Source organism: Neomonachus schauinslandi, chromosome 5 (genome assembly GCF_002201575.2).
Source record: "Neomonachus schauinslandi chromosome 5, ASM220157v2, whole genome shotgun sequence".
NCBI lineage: Eukaryota > Metazoa > Chordata > Mammalia > Carnivora > Phocidae > Neomonachus > Neomonachus schauinslandi.
The window spans coordinates 168,267,215-168,293,927 of record NC_058407.1 but is presented as its reverse complement, the minus strand read 5'-3'; the positions used below and the strand labels follow the sequence as shown (position 1 = coordinate 168,293,927).

General features: G+C 51.3%; 1 protein-coding gene across 1 annotated transcript in view; it reads left to right on the top strand.

Moving 5' to 3' along the window:
- Positions 1 to 26,713, top strand: part of CUX1 (cut like homeobox 1) — a 252,534-nt gene that overhangs the window by 98,571 nt on the left and 127,250 nt on the right. The window contains exon 4 of the mRNA XM_044915279.1: positions 18,085 to 18,163. Within this exon, the coding sequence (XP_044771214.1) occupies positions 18,085 to 18,163 (79 nt within the window). The remainder of the gene's footprint in view (positions 1 to 18,084; positions 18,164 to 26,713) is intronic.

The window sequence follows — 26,713 nt, the reverse complement described above, 5'->3', positions numbered from 1 at the left end:
TTTGCAAATGTTCCTTAGACTCCGCTCCTCTTCTGACCAGCCCTTCCTGTGTGGACGCTGCCCTCCACGCCTTGTCCCCCGTGGATGTAAATGTCCATAACCACGTGCAGACACACTTTGCTACAGCCTGATCTGCGCCCCCCGGCGAGCTGCAGATGGCTTCCTGCCTGTGTCACCTGCCGCCTGGCCCACACGAGGGACCAGATCCCTTGAAACTTGTCTCTGTACTGAAGGTCCACGCACCAGCAAGACTGAGCTGCGGGCAGGCCACGTGAAACCCCGCATCACCTCTGGTGCTGGGTTTTGCTCTCTGCTGTCTGTTTCGTTCTTCATTCAGTGAAACCCTCTGACTACGTACAGCCCTGGGCCAAATAGCAGCTAAGGATATAACCCTGGATACAGTCAGCCAAGCCCCTGCTGCCTTGAAGGCTATGTCCTGATGAAGGGAAACGTAGTAAAGATGGAGTCATGTCAGACGGGGACACGCACTGTGAAGGAATTCAGACGGGAAAGCAGGTGGAGCAGGGTGGCTGCTTCTGAGACTGTTGTGGTCTGGGAGGCCTCTCCCGGGAGGTGGCGTGTGCACTGAGACCGGAGAGATGAGAGGAGTCAGACAGGCTCCAGGCTGCTGACGGAGCGTCCGGTGGGGCAGGCTGAGCGGGGACAGTGGTCCAGGTGACCGGGCGCCAGAAGAAAGGCTGAGGGAATGAGGGAGGAAGGCAGGCCCTGTGCACACAGGTAGGGCCGTTTGACAGATTTTAATCAACAAAGAGATGAAACAGATTCACGGTGGGTAAATAGTCTGTGAATTCGTTAAAAGTTGCGGAGAGTTTAGAGGATGTCGTGTAGCCAGGGTTGGTTGCGCTGTACGTACTTCAGTGCTCAGATCTAAAGGCCACGTCTAAATAAAGCCAGAACGTCCAAGTACTTTACTCCAGAGAACATGTCACAGGGAGTTGGAAGGACCTGGGAGCCAGCCCAGGCCCTGCCGCTCACTCTCCTGTGACCTCGGGCAGCTCCCAAGCCTCTTTCCCCCTGACTTTGCTCTTCTGTAAAATGCATGGGTGAGTGAGAGAGTCGGCAAGGAGCCCCGTAGCTCTGAAGAACAGTATGACTCAGTGGACTGATCCTTGGGTTGACCGTCATCAGCAGAACAGGAGAGGACCTTTGTCAGCAGTTAGAGCCACTCAGAAATGGAGTGAGCGCTCATCTAAGGGAGTGAGCCTCCTGTCACTGGGAGTATTCAAACGGGCAGAGGACCACCGTGTCAGGAGTGTGGTCTGCTCGTACCCATTCTTCTTCAAGGCCCCGTCATGCCTACACTCAGCCAGTGCCGCACTGTCATAGGCAGACTGGTGTCAGAGAGGGTTAGGCCAGACTGCTGGTTCCTCAAGCTGGTCCTCGGAGGGACCACCGGGCTGCCTGAGAATCACCCACGTGTTCCCAGAAATTCTGCTCCCCGGCTTCTCCCCGTGAGGTTCCAATTCAGCTGCCCAGGGCTGGGCCTAAGCAGCTGGAATTTGACGAAGTCCACACCCGATGCTCATGCGGGCTGGGTTCCCTGCATGGGCACTTCCTCTCAAGGCCAAGTTCTGTGGCTCTGGCCGGGCAAGCACCTGACATGGGCAGGTAGGGCCCTCCGTGATGGAGCTTTCAAAGTATTTCCAGGCTTTCAATCCTTGGCTTCTGCTCTGGCCAGACTGGTCCGTTTACTGTCCCCGAACACGCCTTGTGGTTTCCTGCCTCTGACCCTCTCCTAAAGTCTTGGCCTCCGTTTTTAGAACCTTCTGCTCTTCCTCACCTGTAAGAATCATTTCCATCCTTGAAGACCCATCTCAGCCCGAGTTTCTCCCTTTTTCCTTTGAGGCCCGCATCTTCTCTTCGACTTCATACCCTCTCCCTTGCCCTGCCGCGCTGGCTCAGCAAGACCTCCTTCGCCGAATGTGTCACCCTCTCACGTCCTTCCCCGTCAATAAGTACTCAGCAGGTGCTGTGTGCGAGGCTCCTGCTAGGTTCCTGGGGACCCACAAGTACAGCTAAGTCTGCTTCTCCTCGCAGGGGCGCCAGGGCCATCTGTGAGTTGGGACCCAGTGTCCCTGACAGGTGAGTATGGAGCAGACCGGCCTTCACGAGGACCCCAACCTCACCTGCTGTCCTGACCCCTATCCTGGGGGGGGTGGGGGGAAGGTGGCACTTGTTTCTCAGCCCACACAGCCACCTGCAGACTCTCAGGCCTTTTCACGTGTGTGGTACCTGAGGGTGAGGGGACAGTGGTGGCCGTGGTGGTGACCGTGACAGTGTTTTAATTACCTTGCAGTGCCGTCCGAAGGCCTGGCGCTGTACGATGTCTTCCTGGAGGCTCCCTCCATGACGGCTCAATTAGGGGAGCGGCAGGACTGTGGTTCAGTGTTTCAGGCCAGCTTCCTAATTGAAAACACATTCTCTCTGAAGCTGCAGCTGGTTTGGTTCTGCTCATGCAGAAAAGGATATAACCTTGCCTCACATAGGAAATGAACGGTTGAGAGAGAAGCCAAATTCAATTTCAGTCAGATATGTGGAGGCTAAGCCCCTGATCTATGGAAGCAGGGGAGCGGGCCGTGTGCATGTGGAAAGGGGCGCACTCAGCGGCCCATTAATCACGGCCGCCCGCCCGGCGCGGCCGCCACCCCGTGGGCCACCGCACCCGCGCCGCGCCTCCGCCGGGGGCTGGCCGGCCGCCAAGCCCTCCAGAAGTTAACCTCTTAAAGACCCGGAGCTGCTTTCTGTTGAATAAATGTAATTTTGTGGTCAGAAATAAATGCTTGTGATGTAGCAGGAGCTTTGGAAACAACAGCGAGCCAAAGCTATTACAAATTGCTCCGTGTTGTGGAAGTCAACAGCATACATCAAAATTCCAAGTGTATGGCAAATTGATTTCGGCCCAGAGCTCTGCAGCTATTCAATAAAAGTCCTATTAAGCCATTGTATGTAATGAACAATCCAGAGCAAATCTAATATTTTCAGTGGATAATTATTTTTAACATCCTCTTGGTAACCGGCGGCGGAGGCCTTGGATGTTCTTAGCACGGACCCGCATGCGGTGGGCCCTCCCCCGCTTTCATTTCCCTCTGCCAGAGGCCCTGAGACAGGCCCCCCGAATTCGGGGGCTCCTGCAGGGTTCGCCAGCAGACCCTGCTCCCGAAGGAGGGCTCGGACGGTTTTCTGGCACACGGCGGGTCCCCGGGAAGTGTTGGGTGAACTGAAATGAACTGAGTTGGAATGGAGAAGGGGCAGTCAGAGGGTTCTAGAAGAAGGGAGTCCAAAGCTGTGTTGGCAGAGTTGCCTCAGCACCGGAGCCTCTAGAGACCGGAGGGTCACAGGAAAGGAATTCGAGGTCCCGCATGCTGAAGGGACCTGTGCAGGTGCCCGAGAGGAGCCCCAGGTCTTGCCCCCTGCACTTTGGCTCCTCGCCCGCTCGGGAAGCAGGCTCCGTGTCCGGGCACCCCTGCTCCTGGAGCCACCAGAGTGGTCTTGTCCCCAGCCGAGTGGGGGTCACCTTGGCAGAGGCCACCTGCTTAGCTGCTCCCCCACACTGTTCAGGCCAGGAGATGACCCTGGTCACACTGACTCAGGTCACACTCTATAAGGCTGTCTCCCCTTCCAGACCATAAGCTTCTGGAGGACGGGGTTTTCTCATTCATTCTTTCATTCAGTTGTTATTTACTGAACACCTACTATGTGCCGGGCTGGACCTGAACTAGACTGTGGTCTGTAGTTGTAGGTAACTAACTCACATGCTGCTTTCATGGCGCTTAATAGTTGAGCGGGGTCTGTGTCCTCATGTGGCACAGTGCTGGGCACACAGCAGGCCCTCAGTAAACTTTGGGTGGGTGGATGGGTGGATGGGTGGATGGATGGATGGATGGGTGGGTGGGTGGGTGGGTTTTGGATGGATGAGCAAATGGATGGATGGATGGCAAGATGGAGAGTTAACACCCCCAGTATATAAATCAAAAGCATTCTCTGTCCATAAAAAAGGCCCTGTTCTATCTGCTTACACTCCCAGAACTTTGCAGGGAATCATGTGAGACCAGGAGGCAGTTGTGATAAGAAGATAAGGGCCCAGAGTTATAAGGCCTCAGTTTGAAGCCTGACTTACCAGTGACCTTGGCTTTCACCAAGTCTGTTGACCTCTCAGTGCCTCTTTTCCCTCATGTGACGAATGTGAAGGATTGGGGGAAATAGATTTGAATGAAGACAAGAAGTAGTATTTGTCTCATAGTTTGTTGGTTTGGTTTTTTTTTTTCTCCCCCGGACTAGAATCAGTCCCAGGTTGTAATAGTCACATAGTATTTATTTGAGTACTGTGGAATTTAAATTATTAGGATATTTTATTTTCTGCAGCTCTCTCTTCCCTTGGAAAGACTCAATCTGGACGTTAATTAGGTTTTACTCATGTTCCATCAATTTAATGCAGTAACTCCTTACGTGAAACTGACACCATGGAGCAGATGGGCAGAAGGAGGCCCATGAACGTGTGCGTGTGCCCCTGGGAGGGAGCTCGGTGACACAGTTTGATCACAGCCGAGAGCCCAGCCGAGTTCATTGCCCGCATGTGGAGTATCCCACGTTCCAACCCTCCCCTGGTCTATTTCAGACTGCACCCCTGCTCTCTTTGCTGGCAATTATTTGCACAGCGTTTTACGTCTCTAAGTTCCCATTGCCATGATCTCCCACAGCCTTACCCACCGCCCTCTGCTAGCAACGTTATCACCAGCCACAGTGACAGGATGGAGGGGTGGCCGTGAACTTGAGGAGCAGGGTGGGTGCCCGGAGGTGAGGTCTGTGCTCTCCCTGCCCCTGCCCCCAGCTCCACGCTCTTGACTCCTGCCCTCTCGCTGTCTCTTGGTCCCACCTATCCTGGGATCTGTGGCTCCCTGGAGCCTTGTTACACCCAGCCAAATGCCACCCAGCAGGTGCCACAGATCCCAGACTGCAGGAACCCACCCTGTCGTGACTTTTAGCCACACGCTTGGTAGCCACCTGCACAGACGAGCCTCAAGGTCACAAGTGGCCTGAATAGGCTTGCGGGTTAGAACCCAGGTGTTTGCACTCATTCCACTCCCTGCCACGGAAGGGAGCATGACCAACGTTTCATCCAACTACAACTTCCAGAACCTTCCAAGTTGCCAGCCATGAAGAAGGAACCTGGCGGGTGGGCCAGTGACCCCCCCCCCCCCAGCTCTCCTCCTCACCGGGGACCTTCTCGTTCTGCCACTGCTTGGGGCTGTTGCCGGGCCCCGTCTCCTGTCATGGTGAGGACCAAGTGGCAGAAGAATGGGGTAAGAGTCAGGTGGGGCCCACCTGGGAGCTCGCGCTAGCTGAGCCCACTAGTGGGAAAGGAGACTAACCCGGAGAGCAGGTTCTGCTAAAACATGCCGGCTCTGAGTGCTGCCCTTGGAGAGAGGTAGAAGAGGAAGGAGAACATCTCCTCAGCTCCAGGGATGTGCTGGAAGCTTCACATACATTATCTGATTTCGTCTGCACAACAGCGCAGCCCTGAGAGGTTTTATGATAATTTCTGTAGAGAGGAGGAAGTGGGCCTAGAGAAGTCAAGAACTTGCTCGAAGCCACACAGCTTGCCAGTCTTAGAGCTGAGACTTGAATGCCACCGTCCGACTCTAAAGCCGGTGCTTATTCTAGAAAGCTTGCAAAGTGTTTTGAAATTGCTTCCGAAGTAGGAGAAGATGGGGAGACCGGTGAGACTTACGCTTTGCCCTCCAGCATAACAAGAGGGACACCTGGCTGCTTACAGTCAGCACGCACAAGGGAAAGGATTCTTCCCTGGGGCTATCGGGGGAAGGACCTGGCACCTACCTGGGACAGAGCCATGCTCCCCAGGGAGCTCCTCCACCTCCAGACTCGAGCCCCTTCCATCCTCAGGCCTGGAGTCCAGGAACTTGGGAGGGCAAGTCTGACCCGGAGACCCAGGGCCTGGCATCCTCCCGGGGCCGACCTCGGAGTGGGTGTTTTCTTGAAAAGTAGTGGACACGTGCCACTGACGTAGGAGTACAGTAGCGTCCTGCTGCGGGCACGTGGGGCCCGGAGGCCTGGCTGGGAGGACTCACGGTGTTCACGCTGGGCACCTGTGCCGCTCCTTCCTCCTTCACACTGTCTCCTGGCTTCTGTCCTCTGTCCCCTCCTACCCAGGCCTGCGGCAGCTCCTTCCCAGGGGGGAGGCCTAGAGCTGCAGAGAAAACCAAATGGACAAACCACAGAGTTCGGAATCAGACACATCTGGATTTCACTCCTGATGTCATCTTTTACCAGCGTGGCCTTGAATGGGTCCTTCCAGCTTTTCTGTGTCTCATCTGTATTATGGAGAAAACGCCCCACAGATGTGAGATCTAGTTCTTGATCATAGCATTCTCCAGATCCTTCCATCTCCTAAGTCCACTGCACCCCCAGAATTCAGCCACAGCCTTCTGGGGCCCTCACTGCACACCCATCCCATCCCTAGTTTACCTCGTCTGGCCATTTAGGGGCTGATGGCCCCAAATCTTGGCCTTTGGCCTGGGCCTCTCTCAACATCGCGCCTCCTGGGAGCTCCCCTGTGACTTCTCAAAGACTTATTACCTCCACACAAACACCCAAACACACACCTGTCTGTGTCTCCCATCTCAGGGGAGATGGCCAGCCCCCAGTCCCCCTGGCCGGAACTCTGAGGGGACCCGCATCTGCCAGTAGACCCTGGGAATTCTGCTTCCTTCACCTCACTTGCTTTGGCTCCCACCTTCCCAACACAGCTTCTTTCCACCTTTTTCTCCCCGCCACCCTACCCCCAGTTGCCTTCCCATCCAGTGTGATCCCTTGACTTCAGGTCACGTCCTGATTGACATCCCCAACTTCTCAGCATAAAGCTGGGCCCCTGGCCTAGCCCCTTCCTCCCCCCGCCCCCACCCCATCTCTCCCTCCAAGCCGCTTGAGCTCTAGGCCCAGTAGGCCCCCGCACCTCCTGGATAGGCAGCACACACTCCATCTTTGCCCAGGCTCCTCTTCCCCACGCAGCCCCCGCCCTCCCACCGCGAAGGAAGCTCATCCTCCTCCTCAAAACAACCCAAGTGTGCAAAACACGAGGTGCAGAGCTGTATCTGTAACATTCTCCCATTTGCATTCATTCATTCTTTTATTTTGAGAGAGAGAGATCCATCACAAGCGGGAGGGGCAGAAGCATGCCACACATGCTTGATCAATGTAGCTTTGCGGTAAGTTTTGAAATTAGTAAGTGTGAGTCCCGCACCTTTGTTTTTCTTTTTCAAGATTGTTTGGCTGTTTTGGATCCCTTGCATTTCAGTACAAATCTTAAGGATCAACTTGCCAGTTTCCGCAGCGAAGCCAGCTGAGATGTTGACAGGCATCGCGCCGAATCTGTAGATCGATTTGGGACTTTTGCCATCTTAACAATATTAAGTCTCCCGATCCATGAACGTTTTAAACTCTCACTTTCAAATGGTTTATGTCTAGTGTATAGAAAGACAATTGATTTTTGTGTATTGATCTTGTATTATGCAATCTTGCTGAACACTGTATATGTTTTTATACCTCCCATTTTTTACGATATACATATATTGTCTGTTCACAAAAACCGTGTTTCAGAAGCCTCAGGTAAGAAAAGAAAAAGAAAAAAAACTCAGGTAGACATTCATCCTCCTCCACAGCCCCACTGTGATTTTCCTGTGAGGCTTGGAGGGGACGGGGGTCGGTTCTGGCCCCAGAGGATAGGATAGCACACCCACCGCCTGCCACATTTTAGCCACCCCTTAAATGATTCTGTTGACTGAGTGAAAGAATGAACAAACCAGTAAGCAATTCAGGCGGCCCTCACGGTCCACCTCTGAAGCCCTATGCTGTTGGCAGAGGCTTTCCCACTGGGAAGCTGTTATCTGCCTCGTAGCTTCTACCTCTTGGTTCTGGTTTTGCACTCTGGGGAGAGAGTGGATCGCTAATCCTGCTTCCCCACAGCAGCTCTTCAGATACACAGTGACAGCCAGCACGTCAGATGTGTGCGGCCAACGGTAAAGGGAGATAGAGATGCTAGTTACTGTTTTCACGGTCTTTACAATATTTCTCACGCTGTCCTCTGCCACAGATCTCTTCTCCGTGGCCCCACATCTTTATTTCCCCTCTCATTCTTCATGGCACTATCTTCTCTGGACTTCTCTCCAGTTTTCTTCTCCTAGACATTTAGTCAAGGCAGGGGGCAGGTAGCTAAGGAATATTTCCACCGGTTTATATAAGAAGCAACTGTGTGTTGTTACCCACGTCTACGCTGCATTGCCTTCGTAACCAACCAAAACTGCCCTGTGGGATTTGTTCATCCTGCTTCGAGCCGTGTAGAGATTTCCAGTTAGCCTTGTTCTCTTCCCTGTGATGGGAAGTATCATGGATGTGATTCTTCCGCACTGGACTCCGTGTGCGAGTTGGAAGTTATGATGGAATGTGACCTTGAGAAAGAAAGCTGGTGGTGGCAGCTGGGCTCCCACACCTGCTCCCCGTCTCTCCTCCCTCCGCATTGCTCCAAGGGTGACCAGGCTGCTGGGAGAGGGGCTCCCTCCCCCCTGGGGTCCTCTCGTGTCTCCCACAGGGCTCATAGCAAACATGCTTTTGCCACTGTGATCTCGCTTTAGAAAATATATGCCTTCGGGTGCCTGGGTGGCTCAGTCGTTAAGCGTCTGCCTTCGGCTCAGGTCATGGTCCCAGGGTCCTGGGATCGAGCCCTGCATCGGGCTCCCTGCTCTGCGGGAAGCCTGCTTCTCCCTCTCCCACTCCCCCTGCTTGTGTTCCTGCTCTCGCTATGTCTCTCTCTGTCAAAAAAATAAATAAAATCTTCAAAAAAAAAAGAAAAAGAAAATATATGCCTTCCTTTCACGTGGCTGTGTTCAGTTAAAGTTAGAACTCCAAAGCTGTGGCCACGTATGTGTCTGTTTTGGATGGGATCGTGGTCATTCTCCGTTGGCTTCCGGTGGGCCACGCGGCTCTGTGAATCATGTTTTGCTCTTGAAAGATGCAGAGTGAGACAGGGCCAGTCTCTCATCCCTGTAGCTCTTGCTGGTCCTTACCAGCCTGTAGTCCAGCAGAGCACATCGATTTGGAAATTCTGTTAATGGTCCGTGTTTATTTCTAAATCATTAGCTTGTACATTGCCGGGGCACAGGCTAGTGGGTTGTTCATGAGCGGGCTGTTGCCACCGTGGTATCTTAGATGTTGTTTAAGTGTCTCTCTGTCCCCAAGACTTGAATCAGAGGAGGACAGTGTGTGGGGCACTGGGAAGAGAATGCTGCCTTTGGATCTTCTCTAGAAAAGTTTCTGATGTTTACTTGATTCTGTACCCTCCTGACTGTACCAGCTACTTGATGTGGGAGATTCTCGTGGTTCATTTTCACAGTTCAGCAAGGAGGGAGTTATTCCCTAGACAGATGAAGAGACCGAGGTGTAAATAGTTTAAGGAACCCACCTCCAGATCATCCAGCAAGCATGCCCCAGGGCTGGCTTCAGACCCGAGTCTCTGTTCCTTCCAAGCATGCATTCTTTCCACTGGCTGTGCGGCCCCAGGCATCGTGCTGGGGTGTCATTTTACCCTTGGTGGGGTTCTGTAGGGACCTGGCTCTGAGCTTGGTCAGTTTCCCCGTCTGAGAAGTGGTGTTGCCAATCTGGGGGCTCCATCACCACTCACAGCAACCAAGATTTATTCTCCCCACTTTGCAGACAAGGAAACTGAGGCACAGAGGTTAAGTCAATGGCCATGGTAGTGCACCTATGTTGGTGCTGGAGCCGGGACTCAAGACCCTGTTCTTCTGACACTATACCCAGGCCCTTGGCCCCGTGTGGCCCTACCCTCCCTACCACCTGTGCCTGGCGAGGCCTGGGCGGCTCCCTGGAAAGATGAGCCTTTGCATTTCAGAATATACTACACTGGGTGAGCAGCAAGACCAGTGTGTTTCATATTTTTTTGGGTAATCCTTAAGTAAAAAGTCCCCACTGTGGCACCCAGACCACGGCCACCCTCGGGGAGGTTCGGGGCTCACCAGTATACAAGCAGGACATTCATTGTCAAATGATAGCAGCTACAGAGTGTTCTGGGCCTCCCAGGTGCTCAGCCGAGTTATAGGCACATTCCTTCGTAATACTCACCAAAAGCCCTTGAAGAGGTCTTATTTTCTCCATTTTAGAGACAGCATCACCTGGTTATTTCATCTTCAAACCCAAACCGCCGCCGCTGCTCCCTCCCCCCCCGCCCCCCCCACCACCTCCCCAGGGTTCTCTCATTCTGACGAGGAAGTTTGCTCTTCCCTAAACTAGGCCCGAGCTTGGCTTTCATGCTTCCCACTTTTTAGACTGGACTAAATAGAAGCTAGTAAAAGCCTCCTTGAAGCTCTTAATTACAGGAAACTGCCACTCCGCTCCGATTCTGCAAGATAACCAATGCCGCAGAATCCTGCCGTGAGTTCCAAGGAGTCCCTGAGTCCGTGCAGCCTTCTCTGCCCGGAACCTTCCCGCACTCACTCACAGATAGTTCCCAGGCAGCCTCCTGTGTTAGTTAGGACCCAGATGCTGGGGTAAAGAGTGGAAGGTGCCACTGCCGTTGGCCTGCGATAGACCACAGGGTGGTGGAGAGAGGAAGCTCACGCACGTGAGTCATCATCACTTGGTGGGGGAAGTGGGCAGAGAGAGATTTACAGTGAGCTTAGGTGGCAGAAGGACCGAGTGACCAGTGGTGCCTGGGGAGATCAGAAGGACACCACACAGGAGGCGTCACCTAGACTGACTCATGAAGGAGGGCTGGATTCCCCCATGCCCAGGGTGAAGAGCATTCCAGGCAGAGGAACTAGTGTATAAAGACCTGGAGGCATGAAGGGGTGTGGTGTGTTGGGACGACTGAGGCTTGGTGTGGGCAAGCGTGGTCAGTGGTGGGATTTGGTGGGAGGTGAAGTTAGTGTAAATCAAGGGCCACGTGGGGAAGGGTTCTGGGACCTCAGCCCGAGGAGTGTGGATGGTAGTCTGGGAGTGAGGAGAAGCCATTAGGGTAAAGCGGCTCCATGTTTTTTCTGGGTGCTGGGAAAGTGACCCAGGGCCCCCGTGGAGGACACATCACGCTCCGTGGCAAGGAGAAACTACAGTTACGGAGATCTGCTGGGTACCGGCCTGCAGTGTCTGCACTGGAAGTAATGGGAGGATGTCAATTAAGGCTAAAGCATCAAAGGAAGGAGAGATTATAATTCTGAAATCGATTTCTGAGGCCAAACGATTAGGACTTCTTGATTGATTGGTGGTCAAGGCTGGTGGTCAAGGAGGATTTATACATCTGTAAATATCACACTGTTCTGTCCTTTTTTCTGTCCTGCACAAAGCATCACCCAGTTCAAGTTCACGCTTGTAGTCGTTCTCCCCACATTTCCTTCCTCTGCAGAAAACAGGAGAGTCCTATTGAAAACTCAAGTAACAGCCTCCAAAGCCTCAAACCCATTAATGTTCCGAGTTACAGGTGGGTGAGGGACTTTCCCAGGGAATGTCACCCTATGACAGGAGCATGCCCCTCAAAAGTTGCAGCCTCCTCTCCCCTCTCCCCCACCGTGAATGCTGATTATGGGACTGTTGGAAGCAGTTAATTCTGTTAAAAGTAGCCTGGCAGTTTGTACAAAAACTGAGGCCTTGAGTGTGTAAATTCTCTTCTAACTGACCCTCTAGAAATTGACACGTAATTTACGTGATATTTGTGTGATGTTTCATCTTCTAAGTATGTCAGGAGTCAGTAATTATCACCAACACCGAAATCACTCCACACTGTTAGATTTTCGGTCTCGTTCGATTCTCCAGGGCTCATAAGGCAGACATTCTGGTCATTCCCTCCTCCTAGGCATAGAAAATAAAATTCAAAGAGGCAGAGGGTACGTAGCTGGCTTAATATTTCCAAATGCTTGATGGAGCCCTGTCGTAAATCCAGTCTTCTGGTTTCAAGTCCTGTGCCCTTTCTACTTTATCATCCCATCTTCCCTTCGGCCTGCACAATACTGGTTGTCAATTCCTTATTTTTACTTTGTTCTATCTTAGCGATATAACCACCCTAGGACTTGTAACAGACAGCTTTACTAGATCGTGCAGCTGTAACAAGCAACCCCAAATCTCAGTGGCCCGTGCAACAAAAGATTACTTCTCACCCATATGACATATTTATTGGCTGTGGGCTGAGCGTGACGGCCCTGGGACCGTGTGTGGTCTTCTTTGCGAGATCCCAGTAGAATTGGTGGCTCCTAACGGGTCACGCTGGCCTCACAGCGGAAGAAAGGAGCGCAGTGGCCAAACCATGTGATCGCTTTAAATCTTAAGCTCCGGCGTGGCACGTGGCACTGTCACTTACGTTGCATTGGCCAAAGCAGCTCACGTGGTCACACGTGACGTCAGTGGGGCGGGAAAGCCCCGCACGGAAGGTGCTGTTCCCCCACCAGTCTTGGGCAGTGGCAGCGGCATGCAGGTGGCCAGTGATCGGCAGCGACAACTCGAGATTCCACAGGACTCCCAGAACCCCACAGCACGGTTCTGCCGGTGTCCGCAGGGTCAGGCAGCTGCTCAACCCCCTCACCATCTCAGGGGTCTCACTGGGGACTTCCATGAACTCGTCTCCAAACCTGGCCTCTGAGTGTGCATGCTACTGTAAGCAACTATTGATTATTGCAAATTTATGAAGCGGGGTTTGTTTGGTTTTGTTTTTTGGGGTTTTTTGTTTACAAAGATTTTATTTTTAAGCAATCTCTACACCTAATATGGGGCTCGAACTTAACAACCCCGAGATCAAGAATCGCACACTCCACCGACTGAGCCAGCCAGGCGCCCCCTGATTGTTTCAGATTTAGAATAAAAACTTCTTTCTCTATCAGTTTTAATTCTTAGTACAGAAAAGCCAGACTCAGCATGGTAACAGTGATGTTGCTGGGAGAGTAACCGTTGGGTCTGGGAGACTCGCAGAGCGGCCGCCCGGCTGCCAGCTGGTGGGGACACCCAGCTCGCTGCAGGGGGGGCGCGTGCAGTGGGAAAAGGTGCTTCCAGTGCGCTGGCTCCAGCAAGTGGCTGTCATCACGTCAGCACAGGAACCATACTTCCCAAACAAAGAACTCTTTACATATTAAGCATTTTCCATAAAGGATTAAAACCAGATCCCTTGGGGCGCCTGGGTGGCTCAGTTGGTTGAGTGACTGCCTTCGGCTCAGGTCATGATCCTGGAGTCCCGGGATCAAGTCCCGCATCGGGCTCCCTGCTCGGCGGGGAGTCTGCTTCTCCCTCTGCCCCTCCCCCCTCTCATGTGCTCTCTCTCTCATTCTCTCTCTCTCAAATAAATAAATAAAATCTTTAAAAAAAAAGAAAGGAAGAAAGAAAGAAGAATAAGAATAAAACAACCCCAGGGCGCCTGGGTGGCTCAGTTGGTTAAGCGACTGCCTTCAGCTCAGGTCATGATCCTGGAGTCCCTGGATCAAGTCCCGCTTCGGGCTCCCTGCTCGGCAGGGAGTCTGCTTCTCCCTCTGACCCTCCTCCCTCTCATGCTCTCTGTCTCTCATTGTCTCTCTCGCAAATAAATTAAAAAAAAAACAAACCAGATCCCTTAACCATTGGCTCACTTCTGCAGGTAAAACTGGATCGATTGAGGCAAATCGTCACGCACACAGTGGAAAGGTATTAACCACCTCCTGTGTGCTATTTGGGAGGAAAGGCAGTTGGGACAGAAAGCGTAGCGTGGGCTTTCAGGGAACCCAGGGTCTCCTGAGGGAGCCTCATCTGCGGTCCTAGAACCTCGGGACAATCCTATGGCGGGCTGGGAGTGTCCGACAGGCAGCAGGGAGACGGGTCAGCTGAGCCTCAAGGATCAGAGGAACATTCCAAGGAGGCGCCTTCCAGGCTGCGGGGAAATTGCTCTTGTGTGCAGGGAACAGGGAGTAACCGGGCGTGGCAGAAGGTGAGGCTGATCCCTGGAGCAGAACAGGTTTTCCCCAGGGCCGGGGCCTCCAGAGCTTCCCCAGCTCTGCCCCAGTGTGGACACCTCTGTCCTTGCCCTCGCTCACGATGGCTTTAAGGGGGTGGCGATGGGAGGCAGACTCCCTACCTCAGGCTATCTTTGCACAGGAAGTAGTCAGAGGGTCTACCCCGGATCCTGCTTCCAACCATCTACGCCTTAAGACCTTACCTCGGACCGCTTCTCAGGGCCCCCGGGCTGAGCCCTGGCTCATGGTTGCAAAGGCAGGCAGCACACACACCTGAGCACATGCTGCGGACTGGTGTGGACAGTGCAGGGTATCGTCACAGAATGCTAAAGGTGGACAGGCACGGCCCCGCTTCCGGGGCTCTAACTGCATGGACATGCCCAGGAAGCCCGAAGTCACTGTCAGGTAGCCGGCCCTCCCGTGAGCGCCTTACCCCTGTGACCTCCTCTACCCGCCCAGCCATGGGAGGTGGGCGCCGTTACCCCCTTGAACAGATAAGGCTGGCCAGCTGAGCTCCAGGGCCCCCCTTCCTCCCTCCAAGCTCAGAGCCCTCCTCTTTGAGCGTGAGTAGGTGTTCAGCAGCAGGGATTCGAGCAAAGGGTGGTCAAGGAAGCAGGTGCACGAGATAGCCAAGGGAAGCCCACCACAGGAAGCACGTAGCCGAGACAGGGAGAGCTCAGACTCCAAGGCCTGGTCTCGGCTGAGAGTGCTGACCATAGGGGCGTGAAAAGAGTGCGCGAGAATAGAAAGTCTCAGAATCCCCAGAGTCCACAAATCCTTCCAGGTTTGGAAGTCTCACAAGGGGGCTGGGCCGGGGACCTCAACGAGTAGAAACTCAACCACACGTGGAGTACTCATCGCCTCTCTTAAGAAACCTCATCGTCCAATCGCTTCATGAATTAATGAAGCTCATTGGCCTGACCTTGTTCTCTCAGGACTGGCTTTGAATTCTCCTGCATTTGTGGCAAGGGGATGGGCAGGAAGGTGGCCCAGAATCGCGGTCCCTGTGTTAGCCTGTCAGAGCTGCCGTAACCAAGTACCACACACTGAGCCGCGTAAACGACACGCATTTATTTCACAGTTCTGGGGACTAGAAGGCCAAGATCAAGGTGTGGGCAGTATCCGTTCCTTCTGAGGCTGTGAGGCCGTGAGGGAGAATCTGTCCTAGGCCTTTCTCCTGGCTTCCAGTGGTTTGTTAGTGTTTCAGAGTTTGTAGATGTACCACCCCAGTCTCTGCCTTCGTGTTCACACGGGCTCCTCCCTGGGGGTTTGACTGTGTCTGTGTCCAGAGTTTCCCTTTTTATAAGGACAGAGTCATATTGGATCAGGACCCACTCTAATAACCTCATCTTAACTTGCTCACCTGCAAAGGCCTTATTTGCAAATAAGGTCACATTGATAGGTGTTGGGTACCAGGATTTCAATCTCTTTTGAGGGGACACAGTTCAACCCATAACAGTCCCCAAGAGTGCTGTGTAAATTACCCACCCCCATGTCCCCCTCCCCATCAACAACCCCCGCGGGAGAGACAGGTTCCTTCCAGATCCCATCCGTTGTCCACCACGGAGGCAGCTACGCTTTGTACACTTGGTCGGGAATACCTGGAAAGCCAGGGACCCTCCCGACGCGGGTCGTGAACTGAGTAGAGAAGCTTCTGTCGGTGTCAAGAGACACAAGGAGCAGCCAAGGCATCTACCCTGTTTCTTGGGCAGAAGCTCCGCTCCCCATGAGCACGTTGCTCTCCAGAGGGAACAGAAAGACCCAGAGCATAGGGAGTGTGCCAGACATCTGAAGGTAACTCCAAACCACTCTTACTCAAAACATCTACATATGGGGTGTTTAGATGCAGATGAAATAATACCATTAAGACATTTTCCAAATTTTGCAATAGATACTGGAGAAGATTTACCCATTATGATAGCGCAATCCAAAATTTGACATGTGGTTTAATTTCAGATACACACATTTCTAACAGCTTTATTGTGATATAATTCACATACCATATAATTCACCCATTTAAAGTCTGTAGCCCATTGATTTTTGGTATAGTCACAAAGTTGTGCGACCATTAACACAATCAACCGTAGAACGTCTCGTCACCCCAAAAAGCAACCCTGCACCCCTAAGCTATCCTCCTCCAAACCCCCATCCTCTCCAGCCCCAGACAACCACTACCCTACTTCCTGTCTCTGAAGTTTGCCTATGTGACTACATTTCATTCAACTCTATATTTTTTTTAATTAGGAAAAAAAAATTGAAGGGAATTAGAAACCAGACAGAGGATGACTTCTACTGGAGAGTGGCAGAATTAGAATTTTTATTTTCCTCTCTCTCTCTCTCTCTCTCTTTTTTTAATTTCTCTAATTCTACAATGAGCCTGAGTTACTAATACTCGGGGCGGGGGGCGGGGGGACCATCCTATTGTAAAAATAGAGAACTGTCTTGTCATTTTTAAGTCATCCTTGGGGATTATTCCAAACACTTCCTCAGCACCTAAAAAAAAAAAATCACAGTCTTATTTTATGGGAAGAAAATATATCCGAGTTCCAAACAACTGACTTCAAATGGGAATTTTGGAGCACAACTGGCTAGAAACTGGAAATGCTGGTTAGCTCTGCATTGGATTTCCTGAGACTTGTCCCCCGCCAGCCCTTGGGTCCCATTCCGCAGCGTCTTCCTATCCTTCATCAGGTGGCCTCTTTCGGCCCTGCACAAATTGTTGGTTGGCTCTTGCGAGGGACCCTATAATTAAGCCACATCCTTTTGCCTCTTTAATAACACTGGAGACAGAGAGTATAATTCTGTGAGGGGACAGAAGGAATATGTAATTTAGTGTCCTTTTCCTGAGCCAATATGAGCTTGGTGCATGTAGCATCTTGCATGCTTCAGGTGTAAAAAGTGATCTGATGTCTCAACAAGTGTGTTATGTGAGCAAAATACGTACCGAGTTTATCCAGCAATCAGGGGGTCTTTGGATGTGTGTCCGGCATACTTGGGAGTTTCACGTGTCCCCTTTTGTTGATGAAGAGACTTTACACTAGCCCGGCTGGGTGAGTCCACGAGACACACCAATCCTGGCCACCGTCACTAGCCTGGTGCCTAAGCTAGAAAACCTGGGTGCCATCGTCGATTTGCCTCATTCTTCTGTGCTTCCTATCAACTCGGTTTGACCCCCTTCTCCCCAGTTGGCCTCTTTTCCTCCATCTCTACTGCCCTACACATTGCTCACTGTGTGGGGGCAAAAACTCCTGAATGTCACCTCCTGTGACCTGAGCCCTGCTCACCTGCCTGGTCTCATCAGCCAAGCATCCCCGTTCCCAGCCCAGCAGACCCCCATGTTCCCTGGTGTGTTGTGACAGCCCCATCCGTGGGTTCTTAATCTGGATCCCGTGGACAGAACACAAGAGGACCTGTGAGTGTCCTTAAGTAGAGCCCATCACCGTGCATGCATGTGTTTTTAGGAGGAGGGTCCTTGGCTTTCATCAAATTCTTCACCAGGATCTGTGAACCCCCAGATTGAAGAGCGTTGCTCCGGGTGTTTGAACATGCTCCTCCCCTTTCAGGCAATGCCTCTCCTTCCCACCTGGTGAACTACTCTTGCAGTCTCTGCTCAAGTGTCACCCACTTGCCTGCTTGGTGGCCCTTCCTCGGTGTCCCCGTGGCTCTATCTTTCCCAACTGGGATTTAATCCCTTGTTTGCATACCTGTTTCCCCTACTGGACCATGGCTCCTGGGGCTAGGAGCTCTCGCTCTGCCCCCCGCCTCTAACACACTGTCTGGCACATGGCCAACTCTTAGTAAATGCTTGCACAGGAAGGACAGGGACTGGTCTCTCAGCTGGGCCATGGGACCGAGTGTTGCAAATGGCTGCACAGCACTGCTCCTGCCTCGTTACCCTCACCAGCCGGGCCCACGTGGACTGGTGCCCTTTTGTGTGTTTTCAGCCATTTACCCCGAGAGGAAGGAACCAGACTTCTGTTTGCCATGGGAACTCACTGGATGTGTGATGATTTCTCAATTACCTCTTGACAAATTTTGAGCTCTTTGTTTTTCTTTTCCTTCTTGTATTGCTTTTCAGATTGATGCACTGAGTAAAAGAAGCAAAGAAGCTGAGGCAGCCTTCTTGAATGTCTACAAAAGATTGATCGATGTTCCAGGTAAGCCCATGCACTTACAGAGGCCACCAGTGGGTGTTGTGTGGTGGTGCGTTGGTGGGTCTCGGGCTTATTCTTCTCAGCTTCCCTAAGGGAATTATACCAGCAGCTCCCCAGGAAACTGGGAATTCTGGGAATATGGATTCTCCAAAACCCAGACTTCGGGTGGGTATGCAAATCAGATGTGTATTTGCTGAAGTTAATCATATAACTTCCACTTGATGCCTTTGTAAATGCAAAAACCCAAATCTGTGGGGCTACCTTTAGCTTCGGTATAAAGAGGGAAGAAATAGAACCCATGTGTGTGCCATGCAGACACGGTGAATGTTCTTCCGGGCCATTGGAATTGCTCACTTGCTCTTAGTAATGCTCTGAACATTACTGGTATTACTAGAGCGGCTTTTAACAAAGCAGAGCAGAAACAGATCTCCTTGTTGTCTGTACGTGTGTTCCAGTTCAGGTTCACTAGGCTCTGCTGTCCCCTCTGGGAGTGGGAGTTAATGGAGGCCAAACCAAGCGAGGGGTGGTGGAAAGCACTCCGGACACTTTGGACATAGAGGAGGGAGATACAGATTCTCCTGCCAGGGCCTATTGTGAGGTCTTGGTCACATCCTTTTCTTCTCTGGACCTCAGCTTTCTCATCTGGGAAATGGAATAAGGGGAACAGCCTAGTGATGAGAATGGTTTTCTTTCTTCTAACTTTTCACTGTCTTGGGAGCATATCCAGCCCGTAGTTCCAAATTCTGGCCATCTGATTTACTGTAAGAGTTTGTATCCACCTAGGGGCTCCCCAAACACCCTGGGCAAGGCTCATGAGGAGGATTCTTCACAGAAACTGGATCATTTGATGCCTGACGTGCACTGTTTCTCAGGAATCGGCAGCTTGGTGGGCCTGCTTGCATTTTCTTTTGCAAGTTTTGTGTGGGTGACTTAGTCGAAAGGGGACAGGCTTGTTTTGTCTTTGCCAAAGACCCAGAGAGTCTTTTAGTTGCTGTTTTCTAAATAACCTACACTCTCAAGTCCATTTGTATCTGGGTCTTCCCTTAGTGAAGTTTCTCGGCCGGGCAGTCACTTTAACAAGTTACTGGCTTTCTCTTTCTGCAGTTATACTCCATCTTAATTTCCCATAGAAAAAGAAGAGACGGTTTTTGAATCAACACTCCTCTTTGTCTGAGCAGGCTTCATTCATAGACCTATAATTTTTATAGAATTTTGATCATAACATGGGTAGGTATTTATATTCTGCTTTTGTCGTTTAATATTATACCATCGGCATTTTTCCCATATTGGTGATATTCTTCATAGTTCTCATTTTGGGCTGGAGAATTCAAGTTTGCCGTTTCAATTTAAGGTGGTAGGAGCAAATGATGTTTGATACTTTCTGTTAGAGTAAAAGTCAATCAAAGTTCATCTGCATGCCCCGTAGATCACTTTTACTTACCTCCTAGGTATTTCTTTCTTACAAACGCTATGGTCTGACAAATCTAAGTTCCTTGAAAAGCAGAAATGGACCTTGGAGCACTCTGCCTGGGTTTTGAAGTCTGCTTATTGCTCAGATGAAGTAATCCTGCGGCTGAGCCTTACAGGAAGGGCCTGGTCAATAGCATTGCATTTACTGACAGTCAGGCAGTTAGGAGGTGTCAGGATGCCTTAACTGTCTGTGTGCTTCAGGCCACAATCCAGCTGAACCCAGAAACATTGGCGGGGGGGGGCTGTTAAGTTCTAGTTGTAAGAAACAGCAACTTAAACTACGTCAGAAAAGTCAAGGCAGCTCTCGGGAATAATGGGATGGATATTTCGATTATGTGTCCTATGGCCCAGCTCCAGGAACCCAGGAAGAGCCGACCAGCTGGCTCCAGGAAGAGGTGGAGACAAAGCCCCACCAACTAAGGAGACTGGCCCAGAAATCTGACAGAACCAACCTCCACTGTCCCCTATCCATACATTTTTTTTTAATAAAGATTTTATTTATTTATTTGAGAGAGAAAGAGAGTGAATTAGCAGGGGGAGGAGCAAAGAGGGAGAAAGAATGTCAGGCAGACTCGACGTTGAGTGTGGAGCCTGACGGGGGGCTTGATCTCATGACCCTGAGATCATGACCTAAGCTGAAACCAAGAGTCGCAAGTTCCAGAGACTGAGCTACCCAGGTGCGCCCCCTCTCCCCACCTCTCCACCCCAATCCGGAAATGTTGTGTCTTTCCTTGTTTCTCACCTCGTGGTCCTACTGGGATGAAAGCTCCCTGAGGACAGCTTTGCTTTATCACTCTGTGCCCAGGACTTGGAGCAGGGCCTGGTGTACCGCAGCCGTGATACGTTGCATGCCCCGAGGGGTTGCATCATCCCAGAGCCACCCTGGGGTCCTCAGCAGCAGAACTCGCCAAGGGGCACACTGGTGGCTCTTAAAGCTCCATCCTGGCTCAGTTCTGACTCCTCCGATTGTCCGCTTGCATATCCACTAGCTCCTGGGCATACCCACTGGGATGACTGATGGGCACCCCAAAACCACCCAGCGTGTCCGGAGCAGACCGGCTCCTTCTTGCATTGCCTCTCTCAGCGAGCAGCACCACCTTCAACCCAGCTGCTCACACCACAGCACGGGGTCACCATGTCCTGGCCATTCTGCCTCCAGAATGTTCTTGATTCCATCCGCTTCTCTCCATCGCTGCTTCTGCTCTCCACTTCGTAATTCAGGCCACTCCCATCATGTCTACAGTATCTGGAATTGAGTCTCCATGCTTGTAGGAATGGGTTATTCTTCACCTGCAGGCAGGCCAGGCCCCCTCTCAGCTGATACCTTACTCCTCCAGATGAACTTGAGACACTCCTGCGTAACCTACCAGGTCTGCTTAGCCCTTGACACACACACACACACCCACTCCCAGCACCCTGTGTTTGCCTCTGTTATAACTATTGGTACTCCGCTATTTTCCCTTCTGGCCCGGCAGGGGGACGGGCAATGTGGTCTTGTCCCTCCTCATTTTCCTAGTGTCTCCCCCAATGCCTGCCCCATAGCAGAAACTCCATAAATACTGGTTGAATGAATAAATTAAAGGATCACATTATTTCTTCAGCATGCTTTCTGAGGTTGTGCAGTATTTAATTGTTCATATTGGACCATGCTCCCGAGATTGACACTGGCACCAGGGAGAGCACTCTGGAGGGAGAAGAGACTTTGGAGCCCTGGCTCCTTCCTCTTGTTCATCTTCCAAATCCCAAATCCCAAATAATGGTATTTCTCTGCGCCAAGGCGCCTTCGTATTAAAGACACTGAATAAACATTTAGATATATAATCGTCCTGATGAGTCACCCCAAACAGATAAAATAGTTAAGACCCCCATATTTACCTTCTTCCTCATTTGCCACCAGATTGTTCTTCACTCCGTGGTCCATTTTGAGAGTATTTTAAGATGCTTTTTATCGGAAATACCCTGCTTACTTCGGCCAAAGCACGCTCTCTTTCCGCACTGTTGCAACCCCTCCCTCCCAGGGGTTAGTTGGTAAGCGCCTCAGAAGCTGTCCCCTCCCTGGGTCCCCAGAACCATGCTGAGCCCCAGGGGTGGAGTCGGGAGTGAATCAGCCAGATGGCTTCTTGTTTTCATGGACTTCAGAGGGTGGTGGGAATGTGGGCGTTAAAAGTAATCACACACGTAGTAATTAAAGTGTAGGTATGACAAGTATTTTGGAGACAGTGCCCATTGGGCATGAGAGTGTAGATCAGAAAGGGCTGGGCCGGGTCCCAGGCAGCCGCCCTGGGCAGTGACAAGAGGGGCCAAGTATGATGTCATCTAAACCAAAACACTGTCAAGGGGGCACTGCTAATAGTTATGCCCGAGTAAGGGGCGCACACTCGTGTGGTTACCTAGCTGCAAAGGCAGGCAGGGGCCTGGTAGGTTATGTGAAGGATTCTGGACTTCATCTAACAGACGAAAACTAGGGATGGCTTGTAAGCAGGGAAATGACACTATCCTATGGGTGTAATAAAAATGTCATCCTGGGGTGCCTGGGTGGCTCAGTCAGTTAAGCGTCTGCCTTTGGCTCAGGTCATGATCCCAAGGTCCTGGGATTGAGTCCTGCATCGGGCTCCCTGCTCAGCGGGAAGCCTTCTTCTCCCTCTCCCTCTGCCCGCTGCTCCCCCTGCTTATGCTCATTCTCTCTGTCTCTGTCAAATAAATAAATAAAATCTTTAAAAAAAAAGTCATCCTGACTGCAGTTGGGACAACAGATTAGAAAGATGTCCCAAGGGGACATGGGGAGGGAGAGTTGAGGTCACTCAGTTTCGGGTGGCGGGAGTAAAATTAGAGGGAGATGGACGGATTTCAGCTGCATGAAGGAGGTAGGGTAGATGATTGAGGAAGGTGCCCGGGACAGCCCTCGCCAGGACACGGTGAGAACAGCGTCACTTCCTTCAGGCCTTACTTACATGATTCCCTCTGGTTTATTAATTAAAAGGAAGACCAATAGGGGCACCTGGGTGTCTCAGTCAGTTAAGCGTCTGACTCTTGATTTTGGTCAAGTCATGATCTTGGGGTCGTGAGATCAGCATCGGACTCCACGCTCAGCGGAGAGTCTGCTTGAGATTCTCTCTCCCTCTGCCCCCCCCACCCTCTTTCTCTCTAAAATAAATAAATCCATCTTAAAAGCAAGACCAACAGACAGTTTGGAGGATTAACCTGTCTTCCTGATTTCTAGTATCTTGTCTCATCGTTGTTCTAATTGAAAATGGCCTTTGCCTTTATTGTCAATGTCATGGAGGCAGGAGAGCGGTTTTACATTTCGATTCATAAATAAGTTAGGATTTTACTGCGTTAGTCAAGATGGCTTCATCTGTCAGTTTCATCACGGACAGATTTTTTTATCCTAATGTTTATGGTCAACCTATAGGGGTAGCTTCAACTTGGACATATTTAAGTTTTTCTATTTTAATGTACCTCTGGTTGAGATTTATATTTACTACTTGCTGATGATGAGCCCCATGAACAAGAGCATCACAGTCATCTGCCGACAACATGACTTGGTAAGGACACCTGGGCGAGGCCCCTCCAGAGGGGGAGTCCCTCTGCGGCCGGTTCCCCCAGGAGGCCAGCGTCCTTCTGCATGGGCATCTGTATTTGTGGGTGAGAGCCACGTTCAGTGAATATCCGTCAACAGCAGTGATCCTGAGTGTGTAAGAAAAGGTTCGAGGTGTGCTGTTTAACAGGTCCTATAACACATTCCCTCGGCCAGCACTTCCTGGCGGTGCGTTTTGTGCCAGGCCCTAGAGCACCTAAGGTACAAATGGGATTGAGCCAGCCCTTGCTAGCCCCTGGGTGGTTCCTTTTTGCGTGGTGGGAGACTATACAGCCTTTGAGAAAATATCCCCACAGTTAAACAGGCAGCCTCCATCCCTAACTGCAGTGAAAGGAGAAATAAATGGCCCCGCTCTTAAAGTGTGATCCTCTCCGATAGCTGGAAATATTCTAGAATGACCTCTTAAAAAGGCCCTTGCAGAGCTGGAATGTTACTGTATTCTGAGCAGAATTATGATGGTATGCATAACCTGCCAGGAATTAACCTTGTGTGGGTGACTTGCTCATGCTTCTTGATACTTTCCGGATTTTTTTTTTTTTTTACAATGAGCATGTATTTATCTGTACAATTGGGGGGGGAGCATAAATCAGGAAAATAATCATGATCTTCGTTTCTGAATAGCCCTTATTAATGGATTACAGATCAGAATTGAAGCACTAGTCAGTTGAGTATTTGTGAGACACTTACCAATTTGTGTAAAACACAACTGTGTCTTTCTGTCTCAGAAACATCTTGGTCACAGTGTGGTTTTTTTTTTTTGAAGTTTAGAAAGGGGAAAAAGAGAGTGGGGATGGAGCTCCCACCTGTGCACAGGGGGCTACAGAGCCTCTGTGCTTTGGGTATAGATTCATCGGAAGAGCCTCTCTCTGCAAGCTTCCATCGCCGCCTTGCCTCTGTCCGCGGCCCCCCAACAGAGAGATTCATCTTTGACTCCTTGCTAAGATGTGGTTTAGGTCCTACAGATACAAACCCTTCAAACACAAAGGCAGTGCCTGGAAGGGTTTATTTTAAGATTTAAATCTGAGGAAGCACATTACCAGTGATATAAAATATTCATTGACTCATGAAACACTGCTAGAACTCCATGTTTCACGACCGCCCGCCCTCCCTTTATTTCCGTGGAATAACTGGCCTGCAGGTGTATGTAAGTCGAGGTGTTAGTTTTCAGAAGTCTTGAAGGAGAGCCAGGTGAAGAGAGGCCACTCCGTTTTCAGAACCTGCTTGAGAATGCCCCTGCTCCCTTGAAAATGCCCCTGCTCCCCTCTGGGAGGTTGTAATTTGCATTTGGGAAAACCTGCCCTGGTAAATATACCAGCCGCCTAGCATTTGAGGATCCAGAAATAAAGTAGAACGTCATCATTTTTGAGAACTGCTTTTTAATGCTCCTCCATAAGAAGACAATAATCATCTGGGCCTTTGTGCCCAACATGCCTGTTTCCAGTGAGGACACACCATCACTTAAAACTGGAAAATATTGTTACGTCTGTTCTTCCTCCTTCCCTGCCTGTCCCTGACTCAAGGATCCCAATAGCAAGACTCCTGGAAAAAAAAAAAAAAAAAACGAAATCTGAGGATTTAGTTAGAAACAGCCCTTGCTTCTCGTACCAAGGTTGTAAAGGACATACTCCTTGGTGGCATTTTCTTAAGACTGTAGGGATGTGGCCGCTCCAGCCTGATCCTGTGGGGCTACTCCAGTCCGTGTATTCTAGATCTCCTGGTGTTGGCAAAGCCAGGCTGGTGCCCCGGCCCCTCCTGAGAGAACTCTGTAACCTCAGGATCCCCTTTGCACATTTTCAGTTTGCCTTCATAAAACATTTTCATTCACACGTAAGAATCAGCCACCAACCAGCACCCTGATGGGACAGAAGAGGAACCGGGGCCGAGCTAGGAAGGCTGTGGGTTGCAGATGCCCTCCTGTCTCTCCCCTGGGCCAGAGCTGATCCCGAAGCAGCTTGGGGACTGGAGGCCAAGGGACAGTCACACTCTGCCCAGCACTGGGGTCACTGTAAACCAGACAGGGAGGTAGCTTCTCTACCCTCCTTGCCCAGCTTCAAGCAAATTTGGGGCCCGATGGGCCTCTGTGTTTTGCACACCGAAGGTTTGCTGGCTGAGGAATTAGCTACATTTTAAAGAAAGGCAAACGTGACAAGATGGGCGGCTAAGCTCTGGACGCCACTTTTGGGTGTTGCCTCTCCTCCTCTGGGCTCTCCCTGCCGATCTCCTTCCTGGTCCCTGGACCCAGTGCAGGAACTCACCCGCCGGGACTTGGGGATCCTGGGTTCGCTTGCGTGGGGAGGTGTGTCACCTCTTCCCCCCTTTGCCGTAACCGGGGTGGTCCTGGCACAGTTGATATCTAGACAGCTTTTCATCAGTTGCTCATCAGCATGCTAATTGCTGTATGACTAATTATGCCCTGAATTCCAGTTGATTTTCTTAATGAGACAGCTGGGTTAATTATGTAATCGTATGATTACATTAGCCTAGAGTGCCCCGGCGCAAAGTAGCGTCTGCCGCGCCGTGATGTCATCACAGCGATGGCACTCACAAGGGGCACATTCACCCTCCGATGGCGGGGGACGGCCCTGCTGCCTGCAGTGCTCTCTGCACAGACGTGGGCTTGCTTTTTGCGAGCTCATTCTCTGCAGTCCTCGTGGTGTCTCCGGAGAGGCAGCTCACCACCAGCCTGTCCACACCCTCCCCAGCACACCTGGGCCCCAGCGAATCGGAAGCCCTGCTTCCCAGCCTCTGCCGCGCTCCATGAAGTTATGTATTTACTTATTTAAAGGATAGCCATGTATAATTACAGAAATGTATTAAATACATTATAAGTCATATGCTGAAAATCCTCCTTCTAGAACGTCCCTCACCGAGACTATTGGGTTTTATCAGAGCGTGCCTGCGCTTCCTTTATGGTGACGGAGAGAATCCAGAACGAGAGGAAGACCGGAGGATGTCAGTTCGCTTCAAGTCTAAAGAGCACAGACTGGCCCCAGCCTTCTCCTTTTCCCCCTCCGTGTTCTGTTTCATACCTTCTTTCCACCCTGATCTCCGCACACCTCGTACCTCACTGAGAAGTACAGGTGGTCAGAGGAGGGTGACATCTGCCAGCCACGGGCCAGCTCTCTACTCCCCATGACAGCAAAACTCTCAGAGTCACTTATGCCTGTTGACCTCCCCACCCGCCCCCCGCTATACTCCTTCCCCGACGCCACGGCTGCCTCCTCCTTACTGGGCTTTGAATGTCGGCAGATCCCAGACTCTGCTTAGCCTTTTTCTTTTCTGCATCTACATTCTCTCCCTAAGTGCCCTCTGATGCGTGTTATGCTCCCAAATGCCACCACCAACCTCATCCAGGCCACCATGACCTCTTGCCCCACTGGGGCACCTCCTTATCTCCCCTTTCTCCCATCCGTCCTTTGCATGGCATCTGGATGGGTCTAAGTCAGTGGTCTCCAAACTACTTTTGTTCGTGTACCCCAAATCTT